We start from the raw sequence: 23,471 nt of genomic DNA, 5'->3' as shown, positions 1-23,471 counted from the left end.
GGGGGGGGATGCGGCGTCCATCCTCTTTCGTTTAGGGGGGCCGGGGTTTGGGGAACCATGCCCCCTCGCCCTCCTCCCCCACCCCTAAATCAGTGTACAAATAGTTTGGTATCAATTGCAAAAATACAAACTGGGCGACTTATATATATAACTTCCCCACAAAAACAGACGATTACGTTTGCTAACAATTTTCGACTTCTCCAAAAAAAAAATCTATTACCATTTTCAAAACCTTGACCGATCGGGAATTTAATCAAAAAATAAAGGAATAATTTCGGTGATTGCTTCAAGAAATTAGCCACTAGATTATATACTTCAATTTTGACATTTTTCAATTAAATATTACCTGTTTGCCAGAGAACACGATTGATTTTCTTCCTTTTCGCTGATTCGATTCCTCCGTGGCCGCTTTAGTTCAACCACAATTCCACTTTCAGCAAATACCCAGCCGTTCGCTTTTGCTGCGCAAATGTCATCAAATGTCAAAAAGCCCGAGCGAAACGTAAAGGCGGCGCTGCTGACGAATTTTTGGTACTGACCGAAACTTTTTTAACGTGCACTTGGGGCAGAAAATATCCTTCTGAACTTTTTTGGCACACTTTTACATTAGTTTGGTTTTCGCTTTTATTTTAAAATTTCGACTTCTTGGGGTTTTCACAAAATTCTTCACTCACGATAAAATCGAAAGCTACACTGCCTCTGCCACCGACGTCGTTAACAACAGCAACAACAATGCAGGGGAGTATACCGAGCGAACACCTTTTTCTTCCCGTTAAAATTTTGGTCGCATTTTTCTCCTAGTTAGCACAATTTTTACTTGCTTCCACTCACCTTTTACATGCGATTCTTTTGGGAAAATTTCACAAATATATTTAGCAAATTACTCCCGGCAACTAGTTTCACTTTTTTATACTTTCCTATTAAACTTTGCTACTTTGAAATGTAGGAATTTACAGATTCGCGGACAGCGCCTTTAATCGCTTGTAAAAAATTTTTCCTTTCGTTCACTGTGAATCAGAATTGGAACACTTTGAGCTACCTTCGTCATTTGGCGCATATGTTTGGTGAGTTTCGCTAACAAATTGAGCTACTCGGCGGCCATTTTGTGGTGAGATGAATGCAATAATAATATTCAAATAATGTGGCCAACACAATAACTTATCATGAACCAAAAATACGCGATCAAGCAAGAGCGCCACGTTGTATATCTAACTGAATTTGAGAAAAAAGTGGTAAAACGGGTTCGTCAGCTGAGCCTTTTACACCACAAGTACCAATTTTTACACCTTTCTTTAACGAAAGAATAGTTAATTCAACATAACACGTTTTAAAGCGTCTTAGTGAATAATTTTTACCTAAATAACGTGTTTATAGTACCTGACAAAAATTTTGGTTCTCGTTGTTTTCTTTAATTTTTTTCCTTTTCGTTCGTTGTCCAGAGAAACAAGATGTCGTAGAAACCGCTAAAAAGTTGATTTTTTCGCTCTCAGGGCGTTTTCCGAATCCGAATTCTAAAATAGGGCGTTGTTGAACAAATTTCTGGCTGGCAAGATAGGCCAACCTGCCACTCAGCCATTTAGTTAAAATTTTGGCCCCAATTAAGAATTACATTCGATCTTCGACTGTGGTCGAAAGTGCTGATCGAACGAATTTTCATTTGGTATTTTGGTGCTCATTCGATGAAGAACCTCGCTATTGTGAATTTATTTATATATTTGTGTTATACATATCGATGGCTGAGTGGAAGATCGACCTATCTCGGCAGGCAGTGGGAAACGCCCTATCTTTTCAAGAACGCCCTACTTCAGAATTTGATTGAAAAACGTCCTATTTCAGAATATTATTGAAAACACCGTATCTCAGAATTTGGTTGAATAACGCCCTATCTCAGAATTCGATTCAAAAACGCCCTATCTCAGCTTTTTGAATCGGCATCTAATATACGGCGTTCTTCAATCAAATACTGAGCTACGGCGTTTTTCAATCAAAACTGAAGTAGAGCGCTCTTGAAAAGTTCCCTGAGATAAAGCGTTGTTGAAAAATTTTCTGAGATAGGGCGTTTTCGAGCTGGCTGCCGAGATAGGTCGATCTTCCGCTCAGCCATCGATATGTAAATTTGTGCAAATTAAAACGAAATAAAAATACAGCGAGTTTATAAAAACGTGAACGATTCGTCAGAGGATGAGAGGTTAGAAAACTGGCCAAGAGCAGAAAACGTTTAATAGAGTTTAAGTGCGGTCTTTCGAATGTATTTTGACATACAATATATTTAAGAAATTTTGTGATTTAAATCTATTTTAAATATATTAAAACTATAAACAGCGTATTGGGATTTTCTTTCATATGTAAAAACCAGACTTTCGACCTTGTGTTTAATATTCACGACGCGAGACCGATTGGCCATACATATAACTATCGCTTGGTGGCGAGGGAGTGAAGAGCATTGTAATTCGTGCATTAAAAATGCTTCACTCTCGAAGCAGTGAAAAAACGCTTTTGAGAAAAAACATTCCCCAAGAAAAAGAATTATTAAAAAATGTTTCGTTTTTTTTTTTGAGAAATGTAAGCTTAACTGATAAAAATTCACAAATAGGTACTATTCATATGTGTTCTTTAATACCTATTTCATTCACCCGTGTGAGACGATTATACAAAAATGTGCATTCATCTTTCTTCTCGGCTATGAAGGGCTGTTAAGCGTTTGAGTGGTGAAATAAGCTACCCGGTACAAGACGAAACGGGACGTTCCCTTGTGACCAGAGTAACCATTTTATACACTACTGAGTAATTTCTTTGTAAATTTTCAATAGAAGTGATACTAAAAACTTCTGCAAACCCTTTTTATCATACATCTTGAACTTATTCGATTGTGCAAAAGTGCCGATTCGAATGATTAAATAATGTTTATATATGGTAGCATTAAAGAGTAAACAGATAATAGCAAACAAATCGCCAGTGTAATACACTTCAGCCTAAGTGAAAAAGTTACAAGGACGGGTCATGTCCTCATTATCAGCTTCTGCAGAAAATGTGTCTAGCACTGGAGGTGCTGCTAGCGTTGACCAAACAGCAGGGGCTTCAGATGGAAGCTCAAGCATGTGTTTGGAGCTGGCTTTGGAAGGTGAACGTCTGTGCAAGGCAGGTGATTGCCGCGCAGGTGTGGCGTTTTTTCAAGCAGCAATTCAGGCAGGAACTAATGACCTGCGTACTTTGTCAGCTATTTACTCTCAATTGGGGAATGCCTACTTCTATTTAGGTGATTATGCCAAAGCCATGCAATATCACAAACTAGATCTCACACTGGCACGAACAATGAATGACAAATTGGGCGAGGCCAAATCGTCTGGAAATTTAGGCAACACTTTGAAAGTTATGGGGCGCTTTAACGAGGCTGCTATTTGTTGCGATCGCCATCTGACATTGGCACGACAACTTGGAGACAAGCTGTCGGAAGGTCGGGCGCTTTATAACTTGGGAAACGTTTATCATGCAAAAGGCAAACATATGGGACAAGGGAATCTTGGTGATTATGGAGATGATGTACGCGACGCTCTAAGCAAAGCTGTCGACTTTTACCAAGAAAATTTAAAACTTATGAGAGAATTGGGTGACCGCGGTGCACAAGGAAGGGCATGTGGAAATTTGGGCAATACTTATTACTTGCTTGGTAAGATTTTTGTATCTATAAGCTGGTATTTTTAGATATTTATGAATAGCTAATATATGTATACCTATATAGGAAATTTCCAAAAAGCAATCGAGCATCACCAAGAACGGCTTTGCATTGCAAGGGAATTCGGTGATCGGGCTGCTGAACGTCGAGCGAATAGTAATTTGGGAAATTCTCATATTTTTCTGGGCCAGTTTGAAGAAGCTGCAGAGCATTATAAACGTACCTTGGCTTTGGCCATTGAGCTAGGGGAACGAGAAGTAGAGGCGCAAGCTTGTTACAGTCTTGGAAATACATATACTTTGTTACGAGAATTTTCAACTGCTATTGACTATCATCACCGTCATCTAGCTATAGCACAAGAATTAGGTGATCGGGTTGGAGAAGCTCGCGCTTGCTGGTCCCTTGGTAACGCGCACTCGGCTATAGGGAATCATGAAAAAGCGTTGCTGTATGCCGAAGCTCATCTTAATCTTGCCGTGGAATTACAGGATTCTGTTGGGGAAAGTACAGCTAGGGTCAATATTTTTGACTTGCGAAAATTACTTGGATTGCCGGCCTCGCCAATTGAGAGTGAAGAACGTTCAATTGCATCAGATATTTCAGCTGGTATTGATCAGCGGTCCGACAGTTCAGGAAGTTCACAGAGTCGTATGGTACGTGGGATTTTGTTATTTAGCTATCGAGGAAATCGCTTGATTTTGAAAATTTTATTTATCGCCTTTCATAGGTTCGAGTAAGGCGCCAAAGTATGGAACAATTAGATTTGATAAAAATTACACCTGATGGAAAACGTGCAGAACAAATAAATATACAAGAACAAAAACACAACCAAAATGCTTCCGAAATCAAAGGGCATGATGAAGATTTCTTTGAGTTTTTATCACGTTCTCAATCTAAACGAATGGATGACCAACGTTGCTCAATTAAAATTGCCAAAAATCCACCAAACTCATCTTTACCAAAGGTAGGGGGGACATCTTCGCTGACATCAAGCACCGGTGCAACACGTAAGCCGTTAGCGCCACAAAACTCCATGACAAGCAGCAATGCCGGCGATGAGGTTGTTTCTGCCGCTAAATCGTCCAATAATTCGAATGCTAGTTCTGGACCCACTTCAGGCAGTCATCATGGACACGGTCAACTTGCACGCAGTAATACAACCACTCAACAACCTGATGATGCCTTTTTGGAAATGCTCATGCGTTGTCAAGGTTCACGTCTAGAAGAACAGCGCTCTGAACTCCCACGATCCAACATTACAATGGACGCAGAAGCACCAACACGAGCCAGTGCCATAGATAGGGGTCGTAGTGGTGGTAACAGTGCTGCTGGTGGCAGGACCGTACCAGATGAAGATTTTTTCTCGTTGATTATGAAGGTACAAAGTGGTCGCATGGAAGATCAGAGGGCAGCAATACCTGGTTTTGGAGGATTTCCCCAACGCAGTACAGGCAATGGAGCGGCAGCAGGTGGTACGGGTGTGAATGCGGCCAACAGCACTAATAACACGACGCCAAAGTAATCTTGATGTATGTGTGTATCTACATACAATTTAAATAGCTGTTAGATGTGGCAAGCGCAAGTCTTTTTAAAAAGTCTATCGAACTCAACTGATTGCAGCAGCAGGTAAACCTTGCATGTAAAATGACTTTCGAAAGCAGTTTTTATTTTCGAAAATCAAATTTTCCGATTCTGCCTTCTGTCTGTTTTCTCCGTGAATGCAGAAAATTCCAGATATTTTTATTCTGCCCTGAAAAAGTTTTAATAAGCCAGTGCAGCACGAGCAAGTTGAAATTACTTCTCGAAAGCAGGGACCGTAACGGTTATGCTATTTTTTTCAAAAAAGTCAATAATAATCGTGATCACAATCGTAATTTTTTCACCGATATGTTTTAAGTCAAAAATAAAAACTACAAATTGCCTTGTAAGTTTTTCGGTAAAAAATAACTTTGACTTTTATTTTTTTCGGTCAAATATAAGCTTACTCTTAGCGATTTGCCATACGAACTTGGCAGCTATGTATATTAATTGTTAAATTGAATGCCGAATCATTCCTGTGAAAAGGTGAATAACTTAAAGCTTAAATTAAAGAAACTCAATATATTTACAGAAGATAGAAAACTGCAATTGAAAGGATGTGCATTTTTTTATTAAAACATATTGTATTGAGAATATGTAAACAGCTATTTTGACCGAAAAAATAAAGTCAGATTTAACTTTCATATTTGACCGAAAAAGTAAAAGTTAAATTTTAACTTTTATTTTTGACCGAAAAAATAAAAGTCAAGTTTTAACTTTTATTTTTGACTGAAAAAATATCAGTGAAAAAATAAACGTTAATTGCTGACTTTTTTTGAATGAAGTTAAAAAAAAAAATTAAATCATTTTTGAATTCAAATTTTGAAAATAACTTTCAATCCCTGCTCGAAACCTATTTCTGCAAATCTTCTGCAAAGAACTTTTTGGCCGTTTGGAAAAGGCGCTTGCATTGTTACTTTTAACCGCACTTTTACATTTACATTTGAAAATTATACATACATAAATATTTTTAATTTCTTTTCCAAGTTTTTTGCAACATTTCATTGTTATCGTAGGTATTAGATACCAAATCTGTAATGATGATAACAGAACATTTCAATTCGCCATAAGACGTTGATATCTTAAAAAATTATTTTACAAACAAATTACATTCGATCTTATCCTTTGCATCGAGATTTTTTTTTTTCATCAATATATAAGCAATACTGTATTTCAAAGTGATTAGTCATCTCCAACGATGTTTGGCAGTTTTTCTTATTAAACATCTCTCAACAAACATCAGCTAAAGGTGATTAATATTTCATAATATGTATAACACCTATCAATCGCTGAAGCTTCATTCTCGTCACATTTTGCAGAATAATCTGTTCTGAAGAAAATTGGTGAAAATAAATATAAAATCTTGGTTTCTTTGGTCTGTGCGACGCTTTTTACCAAATTTATTTTTACAAAGCTTCCCACAAGTCCCAAACATTTGCCTATTCAAATGAATCGGGAGTGTATATCTAGACATGTACATACATAAATACATATGTACTTATGTATTGTATGTTATGCAATTCACTAATATATTTTATATTCGGCAGAAGAGCAACCATCAGATTGATTTCTGTGTTTGATACCTTTGAACGGTCTAAACAAGTTTAGGTTGCAGCCCTTGGTCGGGTACAACTCGAGCCATTGCTGTGCATAAATAAGGCCGTCTGACGTCGAAATAACAACGATTGTTCCTCGTCGACCCCGGCTTCTTTTCGGGGGGGATTGGCCAATATACTTTGAAACCCATCTTATGAATATGTATTTATATTCCATCAGCCATGGATGCGCATGGACATAACGAGGAATTCTGCATCATTAGCTCAAAAATTTAATTTAAATTTTTGTAACAGTTTTTTGTTAAATTAGCGATATGTATATATGTACATTAGACCGTATCGAAAAAAAGTTCGTCGTATGAAGTATTTTTGAAAAGCATTAAAAAAAATATATATATTTTTTTATTTTACAACCCTAGTAGTCGCCCAATAACATTTTTCTTCATTTATAGTTGGATTTTAAAGCTTGATTCACCAATGTTTTTGTATCGGCGAGAGGGTTTTTCCTACGGAGGTTCATTGACCTCATGTGCTCTATTGTGGTAATATCATAATATTACTATCATAAACATCTAGATCACATTTCTTATCAGAAAACCAAGGAGGCTTTTTGATATCTGAAATGTTTTCCGAAAAGAATTTCCCTTTAACGATACTTATTTCCTTAACCTCATTTTCCCATTCATTCCAAATAGCCTTATGAATTCGACCTAGAGCTTCCCCTAAAGTAAGGTCCACATTTTTAACAATACCCTCGCTAGCCGCCACTTTGGCACATTTATCCGCCTTTTCATTTAGCTCAATTCCTACATGACCCATACTATCTTGGAGCTAATACAATTATACTTTGAAATTATATGATGTATTGATGCCACAATGTGATTGGATGAATACTTTTTCCCCAGGAGACTTACAGCTGCCAAACTATCCGTCAAAATGACCCATTTCTTTATATTACCCTTAACTAAAAACGTGACTGCTAACTTAATAGCTACCAGTTCACCAAAGGTGGAATAGAAAATTCCATTTAACTTGCCACCGTCAGACATACTCTTCTGTGGGTCATAGAAAGCAACCCCAACTGCATCATTTACTACTGAGGCATCCGTCGCTAAAATATAGAAATCATTTTTTTTTTTAATCATCAATTTTGGCCTGAAAAATGCTCTTTAGCTGCTCATGACTAAATTCTTTTTTTGCTTTCATCAAAGATGACATCTCTACCTGAAAATTTTTGCGCTTGCTGAAAGCAATTTTAACATTAATGCTGTTAAAAATATCCTTAAATTTGTTGTATATAAAGCTGTAACTTGTTTTCACAGGCGCACTATGCATCAAGTCATTTCTAATCTCATCATTAACTAACCATTGTTTACCTAATTCCTTGGCAGCAAGCCACTCAGCTCTTTTGAGTGGAGGGAGTTCCCCAGCCAAGACATACCTCGCATGAATAGGCGAGCTTGGGGGAAGCCCAAGACATCTCCTTAGCGCATCATTATGGATACCTTGCAATTTAGTGTTGAAGCCGCGCGGAGCATTAGCGTAAGAGATAAGAGAGAAAAATTTCCTACTCATGGAGTTCATACTTAAAAATTTCGTTTTTTTTGCATTTATGCTCCGATTCAAGCTGTTTAACATAATCTTGAATTCATTCAACTTACCCTGCAGCGTATCAATTGCCTCAGTATCATTTCTTCCACTACATACAAAGGCAAAGTCATCGGCAAGTTGGTAGATTTTGGTGTTTTCATTGCCTAAACAATGCACACCCGCAGTGTATAAATTAAACAAAATCGGTGATAAGCAACTCCCTTGCGGGAGACCATTTGACACCTCAACGCTGTCTTTTCCCAGCATCAAAACCCTCCTTGAAAAGAAATTTATAACCCAGTTACGAATTTTACCCTCAACTCCAAAACCGGCCAGAATTTCACCTAACAACGCGATGTCCACACAGTTGTACGCATCCGAAACGTCCAAAACACACATAAACACTTTCCTATTTTGCTGCCTTTGTCTACTCGTCCAATATAAACATTCGTTTAAACACATTGCTGCTGACTTTCCTTTGCGATAAGCAAATCAATTTTGCGGCAAGATGCCTTTTAGTTCAACCCAGTCATATAATTTTTCTTTCACTAACATGTTTAAACATTTAACTATCACCGACAGCAATGAGATCGGCCTGAAATTTCTGAAGTCAGTTAACTCTTAATTTAAATTAGGAATGGGAACAATTTTTATAATTCTCCATTCTTCCTTTACCTCATTGTTATTGAAAAAGGTTTCTAATTCTTTTACAACAACTAATTTGACCTCATCCGGAAGCTTTTTCACCATTTCAATAGTGATATTGTCACAACCACCCGCAGACTTTTTTTTGTGTTTGAGTATCTCATCAAGGTTCTCCAAGCAAAAACTTACATGAGCGACACTTGCGTTTCCAGAGCTGGAGCTCCCTAAAACTTGCCATCCATTGTTACCACTGTGCTGCTCGACCTGATCCCTCAGATGTGTAAGATACCTACCATTGTTTTCCACTGTCCACTTGAAACACCCTCTGCTCCCTTTAACCTGATTAACAAATCTCCAAGCTTCAACCGTATTTGGACACTCTTTTAACTGCATAATCCTATCTTTATAACTGTTACTTTTAGCAATTTTAACCTCTTTCTTCCACTCTTCTTCACATAGTCGTAGATTTTCAAAATCCTGTACACTGTTAGTTAGTTTGGCCTTTTTTCTGGCCACCACAACCAATCTGTATCTCTTTTTTAGGGTCATTGTTCCACCACGCTTTTGGTGCATGTTTGACGCTGTTTAGATCAATTGAGGCTTTTTTAATTTGATTTTTAACTTCATTCACTATGTTTTCCAATCCACCCTCAACACGAACCGCAGAAAGCGCAGTCGCCAGTTTGCTTTTTTGTACAAAAATGTTCGGTCTTTCAACAGTTATGACAATTGGCCGATGATGGCTACCACCGACATATCCTTGATTGCATTCCCATTTGACATTCCCACTAATATTCGAGAAAGACAGATCTAGAACTGACAGGCCTCCTTGACTTACCCTATTTACCGCAAATAAACCATACCAGTTTTACCAGTGGTAGCACTGATAAGAACTCTCCCCTTTGGATCGTCCTTGTTACACCCCCAGGCACGCATTTTGGCATTAAAATCGCCAAGAAGTCTATTAATTTTATAGTCAAAAGTATACATATTAGTCCCCGGGGGGAAATAGGCAGATACTATAATTACATTTTTATCAAGATTTGTAGTTTTAGCTACAATTATGTCTTGATTTGTATTGTATCTAACACGCTGAATTTCAATGTTTTTCCTGCTTCCAATGGCTACTCCACCATAGCCATCCACTCTGTTTTTAATTAATAAGTTAAAATACATTAATTTGTGCCCCTCCCTAATATCCCCAAGCGAGAACACCTCTTGGAGAGCCACTACATCAATCTTGTTATCTTCAATAAAAAAGTCCATGTAATTTCTATTAGCTTTTAAACTTTGACAGTTAAGCTGCATTACTTTGATCGCCATCAATTTTCGAGTTAAACCGTAGTCTATCATTAACACTCTCCATTATAGCATAATATAACACCTTTAGAATCGGTTCGTCCGCTTCGATATTGAACTTTTCCACTAAAAGATTTAGTAACTTTTCAATCTCAGTCACTCTACCCCATTTTGGGCTCTCAAAAACTGATTTGTTGTCTTTTTTAACCCCGATTACATTTTTGCTAGAAACATCTTTGTGCTGGCTAACGTTCTGCTTAACTATCTGGTTGTACCTCCTTTTTGTGATCACTCTATTTGCAATATCTTCATTGTTTTGAACATTACTATCACTTTTACTTAGGCTAGGAAAATTACTTTCCTCCTCCAGAATAGAAAACCTATGTTCCGACAATGCGTCACCATAAGTGCCATACACTTCTCGTTTAGACATTTTTTTGATAGTCATAATTTCAATAACTTTCTGCTCCCTTTCCCAGCTGGGGCATTTGGCTTTATTGACCGAAACATGACCATAGCTACCACACAAGATACAGTTCACATTATCGCTGGTTACTTACATACCGTTCCTCCTTTCCACATATAATGCAACGATTCTTGGCTCTACACGAAAGCTTTGTATGACCCAGTTTACCGCAGTTAAAGCATTGCTTAGCTCTGGGTAAAAAATTATTTACTCTAAAATTTACACAAAAGATTTTAATGGAATCAGGTATTTCGTTACCGTCGAAGCCAATCTTTATAGACAAAGTCGGTACAAATTTATCCTTGTTGACAGAGTCCCTCCTAGTAATACGAGAGATCGACTTAACTTTGACACTTGATTGTATATTATCAAAAATCTCATTTTCCAAGAAGTCAAAGGGCACCTGGCGAATCACCCCATAGATTTCAGTGAAACTCCTGGGAATGAATACCCTAAAACCCATCTCCCTGATTTTGCAATTGCTCACACTCTTGTTAGCATTTTCAATCGAGTCAAAGAAAACCTTGTACAAGGATTTACCGATCGCTAGAATATTATCCATGCCGCTAACATTTAATTTCCTTATTTTATCGAATAAGAATAAGCCATTTCTCATTTTCTTGTTTTCAAAATTAACGCTGTTTGACGTGTCCATCAACACTATAGCTTGGCATCTATAATCAGCCTGATATAGTTGACTTACACCTCTACCATTGAAATCACTACTTCCTACATTTGAGGTTAAACCACCAACTTGATTTTTGGGATAAGCACCCTTATTTTCATACCCCTGAGATCTGCTCTGAACCAAAGACTGACTACTACCTTCCGCTCGCATAGTACTACCACCATCATCCATCACCTGCACAGCCCTGCCCCCCATATTTCCATCGGGATTAGCTGACAATTCCCCATTTGGCACATTTGAATTCAGAATAATTTCATGATTATTCACATGGTTACGTACGGTAACTTCTTCACAATTTAACTCTTTTTGTCGAGCCCGTACCTCCTCATTGTTTGAACAACACCCTATTCCTACCGGGTCACTACATGGAAAAACAATATTTGTAACAACTGTACCTTGTTTCCTCATTTCACCACCTTCTACCGTTTCAGACTTAACTAACTTGTACGTACCTTTCTTCAAAATCATGCCACTAAACTGAGGAAGTGCAGATGCACCAACAACACAATTTGCCTCCTCACTTGTATCAGAGAATCCCTCAACCAACCTATTAGCTTCATCTTTAAAATCTTTCTTTTTCCTTTTCATATCATTTCTACCTTTTTTCTTTTTAGTTTTTCTGCCCTTGCCCATCATAGCAGGCGTTTGTCCATCAGACAAGCCAGCCATGATGGCTTCGCCTGGCAAAACCCTCATAGCAGGCACTTGCCCATCAGACAAGTCACAATCCAATTTGCATTCTACATGTACGAAAGTGATCATTGCGAGCCCGAATACAGTTCTCGAATCGCTTTTAAATTTAGATGTTTCAAAAGGAGCAGGACCTTCTGACGTCGCTGTTTCTAAGAAACTGTGCAGTCTCTCTTTATCTGCCGCTTACCAAAATTTTCAGCAAATCCCTTGAAAACGGTGACTTCCTTGACGAGTGCAAAACTTCATTTATCTCCCCAATTTATAAGTCGGGCCTACGAAATTTAGTTGAAAACTATCGCCCCATTGTAAAACTATCTATCATTCCAAAGCTGCTGGATAAAATTGTAAACAACCAGCTCTTTGGGCATTTAAGAGTTACATATATTGTTACGCAGCAGCATGGGTTTTACCCAGGAATATCCAGCAATACAAATCTTGCTGTAATCCTAAATTTCGTGGTCATTGCGATGGAGGAGGGCGAACAAGTGGACACTCTGTACACGGACTTTGCGAAAGCTTTTGACAGCCTAAACCATATTTTGCCTCTTATAAAACATAAGAAACTTGGAGTTCACTCCAATGCTTTAAAATGGCTTGAGTCCTATCTAAAAGACAGAAAATTGGTGTTAAAAATTGGCAACAACCTCTCTAATTCTATAACAGTCACATCAGGGGTTCCGCAGGGAAGTCATTTAGGCCCCTCGCGTTTTTTCAATATTTATAAATGACATCAGCCAAACTTTGAAATTTTGCAGCTGTTTGATGTACGTCGACGATTTGAAACTATATTATCGAGTAAAAGACTGTGTTAGACTACAGCTAGACATATCATCGCTGATAAAGTGGTGTAAGTGCAACGGTTTTCTTTGCAGATTTCATAATGCAACATTATTACATTTTCTCGTAAAAATGCTGTTATAAAGTATAATTACACTTTTAACGACGGTGAGCCCTTTAATCGTGTAACCATCGTCAACTATTTAGGTGTGTACTTAGACTTGAAACTAAACTTCGATTTTCACAGAGAACATGTAGTCTGGGCGGCAAACTCTAAATTGGGTTTTCTCAAACGTAACTCAAATGACTTTTTAGATCCACTCACACTCAAAAGTCTTTACACATGTTTGGTGAGATCTATATTGCGTAAAACGAAATTTGCTAACAATGAGCCCATTCACAGGTCCATTCGTCTATGTAACTCTATTTGTAATTATGCCAACCTTTACTCATGTAGGGAACGTTTTAAAATTAATATCAATGATTATTTTATTTTCAAATAACTTTCACATATTTTGTTGTTATCCTGTAAATATTATAACTAATTTTTGTATAACATACTATTATTTTTATTTTTTTTCCTGCTTATCTGTGAGGACAGTGTCCGGTAGATAAACAAATAAACAAAATGTGTTTTATTTCGGGTTTTACTGAACTAATCGAAATACTTCTTTCGCAAAAAGATTAATGATTTTTGACGGTGCTTAATTTTCTGTCATTAGGGCGGTACGTTAGAGTGGTAGCAACTGAGATCTGATGGGTAATTACCACAATGGAACACATGAGGTCAATGAACTTTCGTAGGAAAAAACCCCTCCTCGAGACAAAAACATTGGTGTATCACACTTTAAAATCCGACAGCAACTGCCGAAGATATGAAGAAAAATGTAATTGGCGACTACTAGGGTTGTCCAAAAAAATATTATTATTTTTTAATGCTTTTCAAAAACACTTCATATGAGGAGGTGTACGGCGAACTTTTTTTGACGCTCCAATACACACATACACATACATATTGTATATTGTAAGTATGTATTTCAAGGTCAGCCCAGTTGCGGTTTGAAAACATTTAGTATTCTACTCATTTCAAAATGCTTGTAATTATTTATTATAAGAATATTTTCAACATATGATATTATAATACACAAACAAGTGCACGTATAAATAGTCGAGCTTTTATGCTAAAATGTATTAAGTATTACTATACACATTTACATAAATATGTACGTATCCCACTCGGAAAATAGGTAAGCGCCATGTGGAACGTACATATGGTATCGGACATACTTCTGAGCCGCTTTACAAATTAAGTTACATACGTAGAACGAAGAGCGGTCGCTCTGAGTAGTTTGGCGCTTGGAAGTAACTTCGGCGGCACGTTCTTTTGCAAGCGACAGTGTAATGCCTCGTCGGAGGTGTTCATTTTGTGCTTTACTAGTAGATGACATTGGTCATGATGACAATTTTGGTACTAAAAGCTGAAAGAAAACATGGATTACCTCGTAAGATGCTTACCTATTTTCCCCAGTGTAATGTAAACGCAATACATACATACATGTGTATGTACATATGTACACATACACGAGGAAAAAATCTGAATACATACATAATTGTAATTAAATAACATTCTGCAGTAAAGCTATCATCTTCTATTAAGCTGCATTTCATACATACATGTTTACAAATTCCAAACAATTTTATGAAGCATTTTAAATAAAACATTGTCAATAAGACTAAGCATTTTTACAAAAAAAAAAAAAAAAACTACAAAAAATTGTGTTTAGCGAACGCTCACAATGCGTGAACGAGCTTTGCATACTAAAAAGCCAAATTAATGTAATATAAGTCTACTAAACCTGAATAAATATTATTTTTATCTAATAAACGCCCTCAAAGTATTTATTTTATAGAATGCTTACAATAGAAACAAATTTTTTGTCGAATGGTTTCACTTAAGAAGGCCTAGCTAAATATATTCTGGGATATTGAATTAATTGAACCAAGTATTGGTTTCTTGTTAAGAGATTGGTGTAAGTTGAGTAATTGGCGTCTTAAGTTATTGATATATCGAGATTTTCGTATTTCTGAAATTTACCGTTATATGGGAAACGGGCGTGATTTTAGTCCGATTTCAAAAATGTTCAATATGTTTGCTTGTTGCTTATCATCACAAGTGGGTGGTGCCACGCCCATTTTCCAAAATTTTCGTAACTGAACTGTCTTATTTTGTGGCAAAATTCTACTTCACAATCCCACTTTCAACAATTTGGATCCAGTATTTCCGGAGATATCGCGGTTTTTCCGTTATTCGAAAATACCGTTACATGGCAAATGGGCGAGGTTATTGTCCGATTTTGCCCATTTTCAGTACCAACCTACCTTAGATAAAGTGCAACCTACTTACCAAATTTCGTTGATATGATGTATCGCATCGTATGCACGAACGGACAGACAGACAGACGTAGCTTAATCGACTTCTTTTTTTTCTTTCTAAGCAATTTGGTATATGCATGTACATATGTAAGTCTATATGATGGGCTACAAAACTGCATACTCGAAAAGTTTCTTGAAATTTTGAATAAAATGTTGAAAATTTTGATTAAAATTTGTTTAAATTTTTGTGAACTTTATATAAAGTGTGAAACTTTTATTTCAATGGTTTATATTATAGAATGAACTATACTATGAACGGTGAATGAACTCGAATGCTCCAACTTTTGTGTACAAAGTAGGAAATGCGAATTTACATGGTGTCTGTTATATAACACCACGCGACAAAAACAAAAAAAAAAAATTCAATAAACATATGAAGCAATCAATATACTCACGAAACTATGTATGGGTAAAACTGCGTTTTAAATATTTCTAGATTTTGTTGTTTCAAAGATATGATAATAATAAAAGGGGTCTTCATCAAAAGTGATAAATTTGATAAAGTGATAAATTTATCATTTTGATAAACGAGCTATCAATCTTTATATGGAAATTTATTTAACCACTTTATCAAACGATTTCTGTGGATAAACGTATAAATTTCCGCAAAATTAAACCCTGACAGACTGTCAGGTGGTCGATTTTGCTACGAACACATAAAAAGCAAATTAGCACAATGGACGAGGTAAGAATGAAACATAACTAGCCAGATAAGTGAAATAATGAAAGAATGCGGATAACCTGATACATTTAAGCAATTTATCGCTTTATCACTTTAGATGAAGACCCCTAATAATAATAGTGTTTGGCCGAGCTTCTCATCCGATTTGTGGCGTGCGCTTTGATGATGTCACACAAAGCGGAGGGATCTACAGTTTTATGCCGACTCTGAACGGCGATTGTTTTTTATGAGAAGCTGTTTTTTCGTGGTAGAAATACACTCGGATGTGTGACATGGACTGCCGAGGGCCGACAGCTGTAATTTACATGCATATCGCAAACCGTCCTCAAAAGAGCCACAACTCAAAATGTGGCATTTTTGGAACTATGCGCTAAAAATCTGGCAGCACTGGAATTTTTCTTTTTTAATAGTTGTCAACAAAATTTTTTCGTTTTTGTCATCAATTTACTGCTGCAAATGCGAAAATAGGCCAGCTATATGGCTTTCGTCAAATACGGATAGGAAAAAAGTGAAACGTTGAACTGTACCCACTGTTTACACAGTGGTTTGAGGTAGCTGGCACTGGCAGGTGGAGGACAGGTAGATATTATTATTGAATTTTATGAATATGGTATGTTTTGTGAACTAGTCAAGTAAAACTGTTATGCCGAATTTCCACTAGGCTTTGAAATGACAAAAAATGTATGCCATTTAAAGAAATGTCATGTGGAAATGAACTTGTGACTTTTTTTTAAGGTCACGATCATTTTTTAAAGTCCAACTTTGTCATTTGCCATTTAATGCCTAGTGCAAATCCAACTTTATAAATTTATGAACTTTTTATTTTTGTTGTTTTTTTTGTAATAAAATGTGTTACGGTTTTGCAAAACAAAAATAAATAAAATCTAAGGTTTTTTTTTATATAAAATCTTCAATTACGATATTTCTAGAGAAAAACGATTTTTTTAGTTTTTGCGAAATTTTTAGGTTTTTTTTTTTGAAGATTCGTCTTCCGCACTAGGAATACTTTTGACAAACATTTTCTGGCAACACTGCAACACAGCGGTCGCCAAAGATATGATTAATTTCACAAATTATTTGAAAAATTCAATGAAATGTAGAATAAAAGTATGGGTACCAAGTGAAAGCAAAAATTCAACAGAATTAAAAAAAATTAAAATTTTTTAGTTCACGAGGTCGAATGGATATCGAAATTACCCTTTTAATTAATTTTATTTTTTAAGCTTATAATGTTAGAAGGACGAGATTTGAGGAAGTGCTCGGGTGTATATGTTTGTCCCTAACAAATAATTGTTTTTCCAAAATAAGTATTTCAAAATTACAAGGTTATTCAGGGATTCAATTTTAAAAGGACAATACCTATTCGTCTTTATGCACAAAAATTTAATAATTTTTTGTAGTATCATATTTTTTAAATTTCAAAGTCCTTTTAAAAAAATCCTGACGTCAGAGAGAAAAACTATAAAACGTAGTTTTATTATACTTGGTCCATAGTTTTGCTAATATATTGATATTTATATACAATTTTGTATAAAATTGACTGTCGCACCGTGTAATAAGATAGACTTAAAAAAACAAGAAACAATAAATAAAGAAAAGCAAAAATCCTAAAACTTGCCAATTTTTTTCCAATGCTAGTGAAATGGTTCCGTGTGCAGAAGTTCACGTTAGTGGGGAAAGCTTTTCACTGCCATTCAACAAGGAGTAGCCAAAAGTGATTCTTTTGCGTACGACTCAAGCATCATCCGACTTAGGGAGCGACCAAACACTCGTTTGGGATCGAGGAGGTGAAAATCCTCGTGTGCGCTGGGTTTGGGTCTCGCCACGTAAAAACTGCTACCAAAGGAATTTAATCAATTAGGTACGACCAAAAATCTCAAATCTCATAATTTAACCACTATCACGTGTTTCGAGTCGAAGAGACATTGAGTTTCTTTTTATTAATTTCCAGGGTTCTCTAAACAAAGTAAAACGAATTAATTTTCTAATGCAAATGATTATTAGTTTTCTTAAAAAATATAATCATATGGATAAAATTTATACGCACTTTACGCATAAATAATTATAAATAAATACAGAAACATATAAAACATATAAAAAAATAACAAATATATGTATATACATATGTATGCATGTATGTAAGTAGGCCTCTAGAACCGTGAAAATAATGCAGTGTGTAAAACAATATTTAAATGAATAATATGTACAACTTCTAGAAAAATTTAATATTCTTTTAATACTATGCATCTACTTGCGATTATGATTGTTGGCCTTTTTTAACAAATCATGTAACAGTCATGTGTAAAATAATAACACCATGAGTAAAATCTTAGTGATTACCTTTCAATTATATACCAGAACTTACAATACTTTATCAATCCATAGTTCAAATGGAAGTTTGTTTTTTTTTCAATACCTTTCATTATTATTTTTTATAAATTGTAACTGAAAGCAAAAAGCACATGTTTTATATGTGCTAAAAAATTTCAAGGTTAAAAGAATGAGGAAATTGGTAGAAGGATAACTTTATGGCAGTTATATCAAGATCATTTTTATTGTCATGTGGTTCAAATATGCTTTTAGGTTTAGGTAGATTCAATAAAGTGTAATGGTTGTCAATATAAAATAAAAAACAATTATTTTTGATGCCTTAGCGTTTAACACATGACTGTAAATTAATAAATATTCGCAATCTGAGCCTCACCATAGGATGAAGATTGTGGGTAAAGACAAGAATCCCAACTAGTTATAGGAAGTAATTAACACTAATAAAAAGTGAGAACCTTGAACTAAATTTTCTTATAAAGTTTATCTTAGTAACTTCTAGGTATGAAACAATTCGATCCGCAGTAGGTCGGAAGCAAAATATGTAAATAACAAATTTTAATTTTAGATATTACTGCGCTGCTGGTTTGACGTGCTTTCCGAGTCATGATCGTGAGAGCTCAAAACAAATATGGGTGCTGTAAAATCAACTGCCTTATCACCACCGCCTATACTTTTAGCAGACGTTTCCGCAGGGTATATCGGATATCCATAATGGTCGGTTAGAATCTTTGTTCGTTTGCCTCGTTTTAGCATGACATAAACGACGAAAATACTGACTAGAAACGCCGAACTGGTTGCCATAATGAATAGAACCAATTGAATGGTACTTTCAGGTGAAACCGAAGTTGTGACAGGCGAGCTCACGCTGCGGTGTATGAAATGAGAGCTAGAAATATCAGGTGTAAAATGTCCGCCTACTAAATTGAAACGATTCGCATTGATGGCCGATTCAATGGCGAAGGCTAGATCTATTTTCGCCTCATTATGCAGTTCAAAACGAACAATTACAGATCCATCAAAATTTTCTTGCACGCGCAGATTTTCCACAGCATCGCCGAGCAATTGATATAGCTCTCTGCGGATGGTGTCGTAAGCATTGCGAATATTTCGATTTGTGCGATTGACCATGTGCAATTCGATCGCCACTGATGCTATTGGCGTCTCCGGACAATAATGTGTGCCCGGTTTAAACATGTTCGATGTGTCCAATTGATTTCCCGCCGCATCGACGCACCAACAGGTTTTACTATTGCACTGAGTGGGAAGGAATTCGCCTTGTTCATTACAGGATACGGGAAAGGGTGCGATTTCGGAGAGCGCTCGACAGCGTGTTGTCCTTACCGGCATGGGCTTTAGTGGTTCAATGCTCAACTGGGAGTCCAACAACGAATTGGCCAACTCAAGTATATGCTCAGTAGCATATGATTCAGCTGCGGTGTTTGGCACAGCTGTGGCTTGTTCGGTTCGATTGACTGGTGTTTCATAATATTCACTCTCAACCGCCATGCTGTCACTCATGCTTCGCCCTCTACTACTTCGTCCATCGCTAGTGTCGGGCTCTATGTTGACGTCTAGATTCCTCCCTTCAATGCTATATTCTTCAATATCAACCATTCTTGTCATTTGTCTGATTAGTTCTTCCATGAGGTGGTCGTCAACATTAAATGATTTACTTTGACGGCCCTGACGACCATTACAAATGGGCTCAACATCACGTGTCAGTGTACCTTTGAGCGGTGCTCCTTTCTTGTCGGCACACCAGCAAACACCGTTAGTTGAAGAGAAAGCCTTGATGGGACGCGGTTTTGATGCACGTCCTAACTCCTTCGGCTGAGTGGGTGGTTCGTTATTGAGAGACGGTTGCGCACCTAAACATTGCACTGGACTCCAATGACCGGTAACGGGATCGCAGCGTGGTTGAAACCAAACAGATGAGTAACCGGAGTGCTGGGCCGCTAAGTTGTTTTTAAGTTTGAGGCGCTCGCATGAAGTCAATACTGGAAAGACATTGAGCAAGGAAAGTTGAATGAAGGTTATGCTAAGCGTATACCAATTACATACTTAAGGCAAAGTTACAATTATGAATTCGCTATTCGGCACCATATTTTATTCCCTAAACAAGTGACGACGTGTTGATCTTTTTTAAATATTCACAATATTATTCAAGTTATTTTTTGGTTCTTTTTCTATAAAAGTATTGTATGAAAGTTTTAAACTTTCTGCAAAATTTATGGCCTTATTCATAAAAAATAAAGTAGGTTTAAAGAGCTTTATAAAATGACGTTTTCATAAATTTTGTAGCTTTTAAAGCTCCTTTTTTTATGAATAGCGCCATTAATCTTTAGGCATTTTTTTGGCATGCAGTTTTATAGCCCATACAATTTTAGTCTAATGAATCTAAGTTTAAAACAGATAAAAAATCCCTTACTTAAATGAACTTACTTACTTAAATGAAAGTTTTAAACTTTCTGCAAAATTTAGGAAAAATTTCAAACTTTTTGGTCTTATGGCCTTATTCATAAAAAATAAAGTAGGTTTAAAGAGCTTTATAAAATGACGTTTTCATAAATTTTGTAGCTTTTAAAGCTCCTTTTTTTATGAATAGCGCCATTAATCTTTAGGCATTTTTTTGGTATGCAGTTTTATAGCCCATACAATTTTAGTCTAATGAATCTAAGTTTAAAACAGATAAAAAATCCCTTACTTAAATGAACTTACTTACTTAAATGAAAGTTTTAAACTTTCTGCAAAATTTAGGAAAAATTTCAAACTTTTTGGTCTTATGGCCTTATTCATAAAAAATAAAGTAGGTTTAAAGAGCTTTATAAAATGACGTTTTCATAAATTTTGTAGCTTTTAAAGCTCCTTTTTTTATGAATAGCGCCATTAATCTTTAGGCATTTTTTTGGTATGCAGTTTTATAGCCCATACAATTTTAGTCTAATGAATCTAAGTTTAAAACAGATAAAAAATTCCTTTGATTTTAGAGAAGTTTTTCTTTGGGACTGCTTTTTTGCTTTTTTTTTATGCATAACAAGTGCAATTTGAACTGGCGTTGATTTTTTGAAATTCTGTTGCGAACGATCTCATGCATTTTATTTCATAAAAAATGCATGCTTATATAGAAAAAAGTGCAAAAATCCATCAATAAAAAAATATTAAAAATCGAAGCTTTTTTATCCGCTTGAAACTTGCCTCCATTGGACTAAAATTGTATGGGCTTTAAATGGGAGAAGATATATATTTTATAGGAGAAGAGAGCCATAAACGTGAATGCGTAGAGTTTTAGACGCTAGCAGGCAGCAGCATAAAGCAAACAAGACCGGAGCCGGTCCAGCAAAGGTGAAAGGGAGCACTTCCCAATGCTTTTGAACGCGAGATTGGTGCCATGTTTGAGGAGGAACCGCGATATTTTATATTTTATGTCTCTCCAGTAAACCAAACCAAGGTTCCGATCAGGGCCGTAGCCAGGATTTTTTTCGGGGGGGTTCTGGCAAAATATTTTTTTATTTTCACTTTTAATTCAACATATTTTGATTAAAAGAAAAATACTGATAAAAATAAAATATTTCACACAAACAACAAAAAATATAATCGATAATCGCATGAGGCTATTGCCTGAAAATTTTAGCACTTAGAGGCATTGTGCTACTATGATAGCACGGCCCAGTAATCATAGTCAACTTATGTACAGTAGACTGCATCACTCCCCATCAAAAAAAAAAAAACATTGGTACTGCTTCCACTGGAATTATAAAACCTATTATATTTTAAGACTTCCGCAAAATATCACCCAAAAATATTAAGATTTACGTGAACTGGACCGATTTGAAAATACCTCCAAAAATTTAGTTTTTTATGAATAAAAAGTTTTTTTTAGATATTTTTTTTTGAATATACCTCAGATTACTAAACAGTTTAAGCTTAAAAAGTTTGCATGAAAAAATTTAGATAAATTTTTCTACGGAATCATAATAATGAGATTTTTGATGCTATTTTTGACCTTTTTTCAAAGACTGGTTTAAGAAAAACTTGAATAACTCAGCCAAAACCTTACCAATTTAGACTTATGAGGTATCGTATTCTCTCCCTTTTAATTTGTTTGCGAATAAGCTCATTCAAAGTATGAAAGGGGAAGGTAAGATAAATGCGTGTCATTCCATGTTGAGTTAAGATGTGTTGGTATTTGATAAAAAAAAATTTGGGACGTGAATGAGTTTTTTTCGCAAAGAAATAAAGAGGGTGTGAAAATACCTCTCCACTGATACCTCATAAGTCTATATAGGTAAAGCAGTTATTCCAGTTTTTCTTACACAAATCTTTGAAAAAAGTTAAAAAACAATATCAAAAATCTCATTATTATGATTCCGTAGAAAAGTTTTTTTAAATATTTTTATGCAAACTTTTTAAGCTTAAACTGTTTAGTCATTTGGGGGGATTTTTTCCAGAAAATCCTTTAAGAAACTATTTTTATTCATAAAAAAACTACATTTTTAGAGGTATTTTCGAACCGGTCCAGCTCACGAAAATCTTAATATTTTTCCGCAATATTTTGGTAGAAGTCTTAAAATATGCTAGGTTTGGTAATCCCGCCGGAAAAACCGCAACTTTTTTTGTGGCGATGCAGTCTAATGTACAGTAGTCGAAAAAATTATAGCTGCACCAAATTTTCACAAGTTTTAAATTATTATTATTTTTTGTTATTTAATTTTGGTTAGTTTTTTATAGTTCATTCTTTAACAACATCCGTCTAAAGACAAGTTTAAAGGCAGTGTCACACGATTGGGTATTTGCCAAAATTTGGTGCAAATCGTATCCTGTGAATACCAAAATGTTTTTCTTTATCCCAATCACGAAAATTAATTCGTTGAAATTTTTCAACAGAACATCGCTGTATCGTACCAATCCTTTGACTACAAAAAACATTTCCCATTTTTTTATTTTGTACCAATAGCCCAATATAAAAATGTGATAATCTGTACAAATGTATCAGCCGATTGACACTGCCTTAAAAATTTATGCAATTTAAAAAACTTCAACAAATTTTCGTAAAAATATCGAAT

At 35.8% G+C, this 23,471-nt stretch overlaps 3 protein-coding genes across 6 annotated transcripts in view; 1 reads left to right on the top strand and 2 right to left on the bottom strand.

The window, feature by feature from the left end:
* The first annotated feature begins 2,752 nt into the window (after positions 1–2,752).
* Positions 2,753–5,394, top strand: pins (G-protein-signaling modulator pins). The gene is made up of 3 exons (XM_017617055.1): positions 2,753–3,667; positions 3,740–4,326; positions 4,401–5,394. Exons 1-3 carry the CDS (start codon positions 3,001–3,003, stop codon positions 5,193–5,195), a joined length of 2,049 nt encoding a protein of 682 aa, XP_017472544.1. The 5' UTR covers positions 2,753–3,000; the 3' UTR covers positions 5,196–5,394.
* Positions 5,395–10,005: 4,611 nt separating this feature from the next.
* LOC108363630 (uncharacterized) lies at positions 10,006–12,868 on the bottom strand. Of its 4 annotated transcripts, none has more exons than XM_017617052.1 (3): positions 11,281–12,868; positions 10,952–11,112; positions 10,006–10,497 (listed from the first exon to the last, which is right to left on the bottom strand). In XM_017617052.1, exons 1-3 carry the CDS (start codon positions 12,255–12,257, stop codon positions 10,340–10,342), a joined length of 1,296 nt encoding a protein of 431 aa, XP_017472541.1. In that variant the 5' UTR covers positions 12,258–12,868; the 3' UTR covers positions 10,006–10,339. The 4 variants fall into 4 exon arrangements, with proteins under 4 accessions (XP_017472541.1, XP_017472542.1, XP_017472540.1 ...); XM_017617053.1 differs by having other exon boundaries at positions 10,952–11,115; positions 11,284–12,868; XM_017617051.1 differs by having other exon boundaries at positions 10,952–11,678; positions 11,709–12,868.
* A 5,848-nt stretch (positions 12,869–18,716) lies between these two features.
* The window catches only part of LOC108363628 (uncharacterized), a 28,661-nt gene continuing 23,906 nt past the window's right edge, over positions 18,717–23,471 (bottom strand). Inside the window, exon 8 of the mRNA XM_017617049.1 lies at positions 18,717–20,405. Coding sequence (XP_017472538.1) covers positions 18,970–20,405 — 1,436 coding nt within the window. The 3' untranslated portion in view covers positions 18,717–18,969. The remainder of the gene's footprint in view (positions 20,406–23,471) is intronic.

The sequence above is a fragment of the Rhagoletis zephyria genome, unplaced genomic scaffold (genome assembly GCF_001687245.7).
Source record: "Rhagoletis zephyria isolate East Lansing unplaced genomic scaffold, Rhagoletis_zephyria_1.1 Rzeph_scaffold_01320, whole genome shotgun sequence".
NCBI classification, from domain to species: domain Eukaryota; kingdom Metazoa; phylum Arthropoda; class Insecta; order Diptera; family Tephritidae; genus Rhagoletis; species Rhagoletis zephyria.
Note: the sequence above shows the minus strand (reverse complement) of the source record. Positions and strands in the feature narration are given on the sequence as shown.

Bases quoted from the DNA above. Each gene is read 5' to 3' on its own strand.
- pins (XM_017617055.1), top strand. From the start codon at position 3,001: ATGTCCTCATTATCAGCTTCTGCAGAAAATGTGTCTAGCACTGGAGGT. The intron at 3,668-3,739 runs GTAAGATTTTTG...ATACCTATATAG, and splicing joins CAATACTTATTACTTGCTTG to GAAATTTCCAAAAAGCAATC. The intron at 4,327-4,400 runs GTACGTGGGATT...CGCCTTTCATAG, and splicing joins GAAGTTCACAGAGTCGTATG to GTTCGAGTAAGGCGCCAAAG.
- LOC108363630 (XM_017617050.1), bottom strand. From the start codon at position 12,257: ATGATCACTTTCGTACATGTAGAATGCAAATTGGATTGTGACTTGTCT. The intron at 10,498-10,951 runs CGTGTAGAGCCA...GGGGTAGAGTGA, and splicing joins ACTGGGTCATACAAAGCTTT to CTGAGATTGAAAAGTTACTA.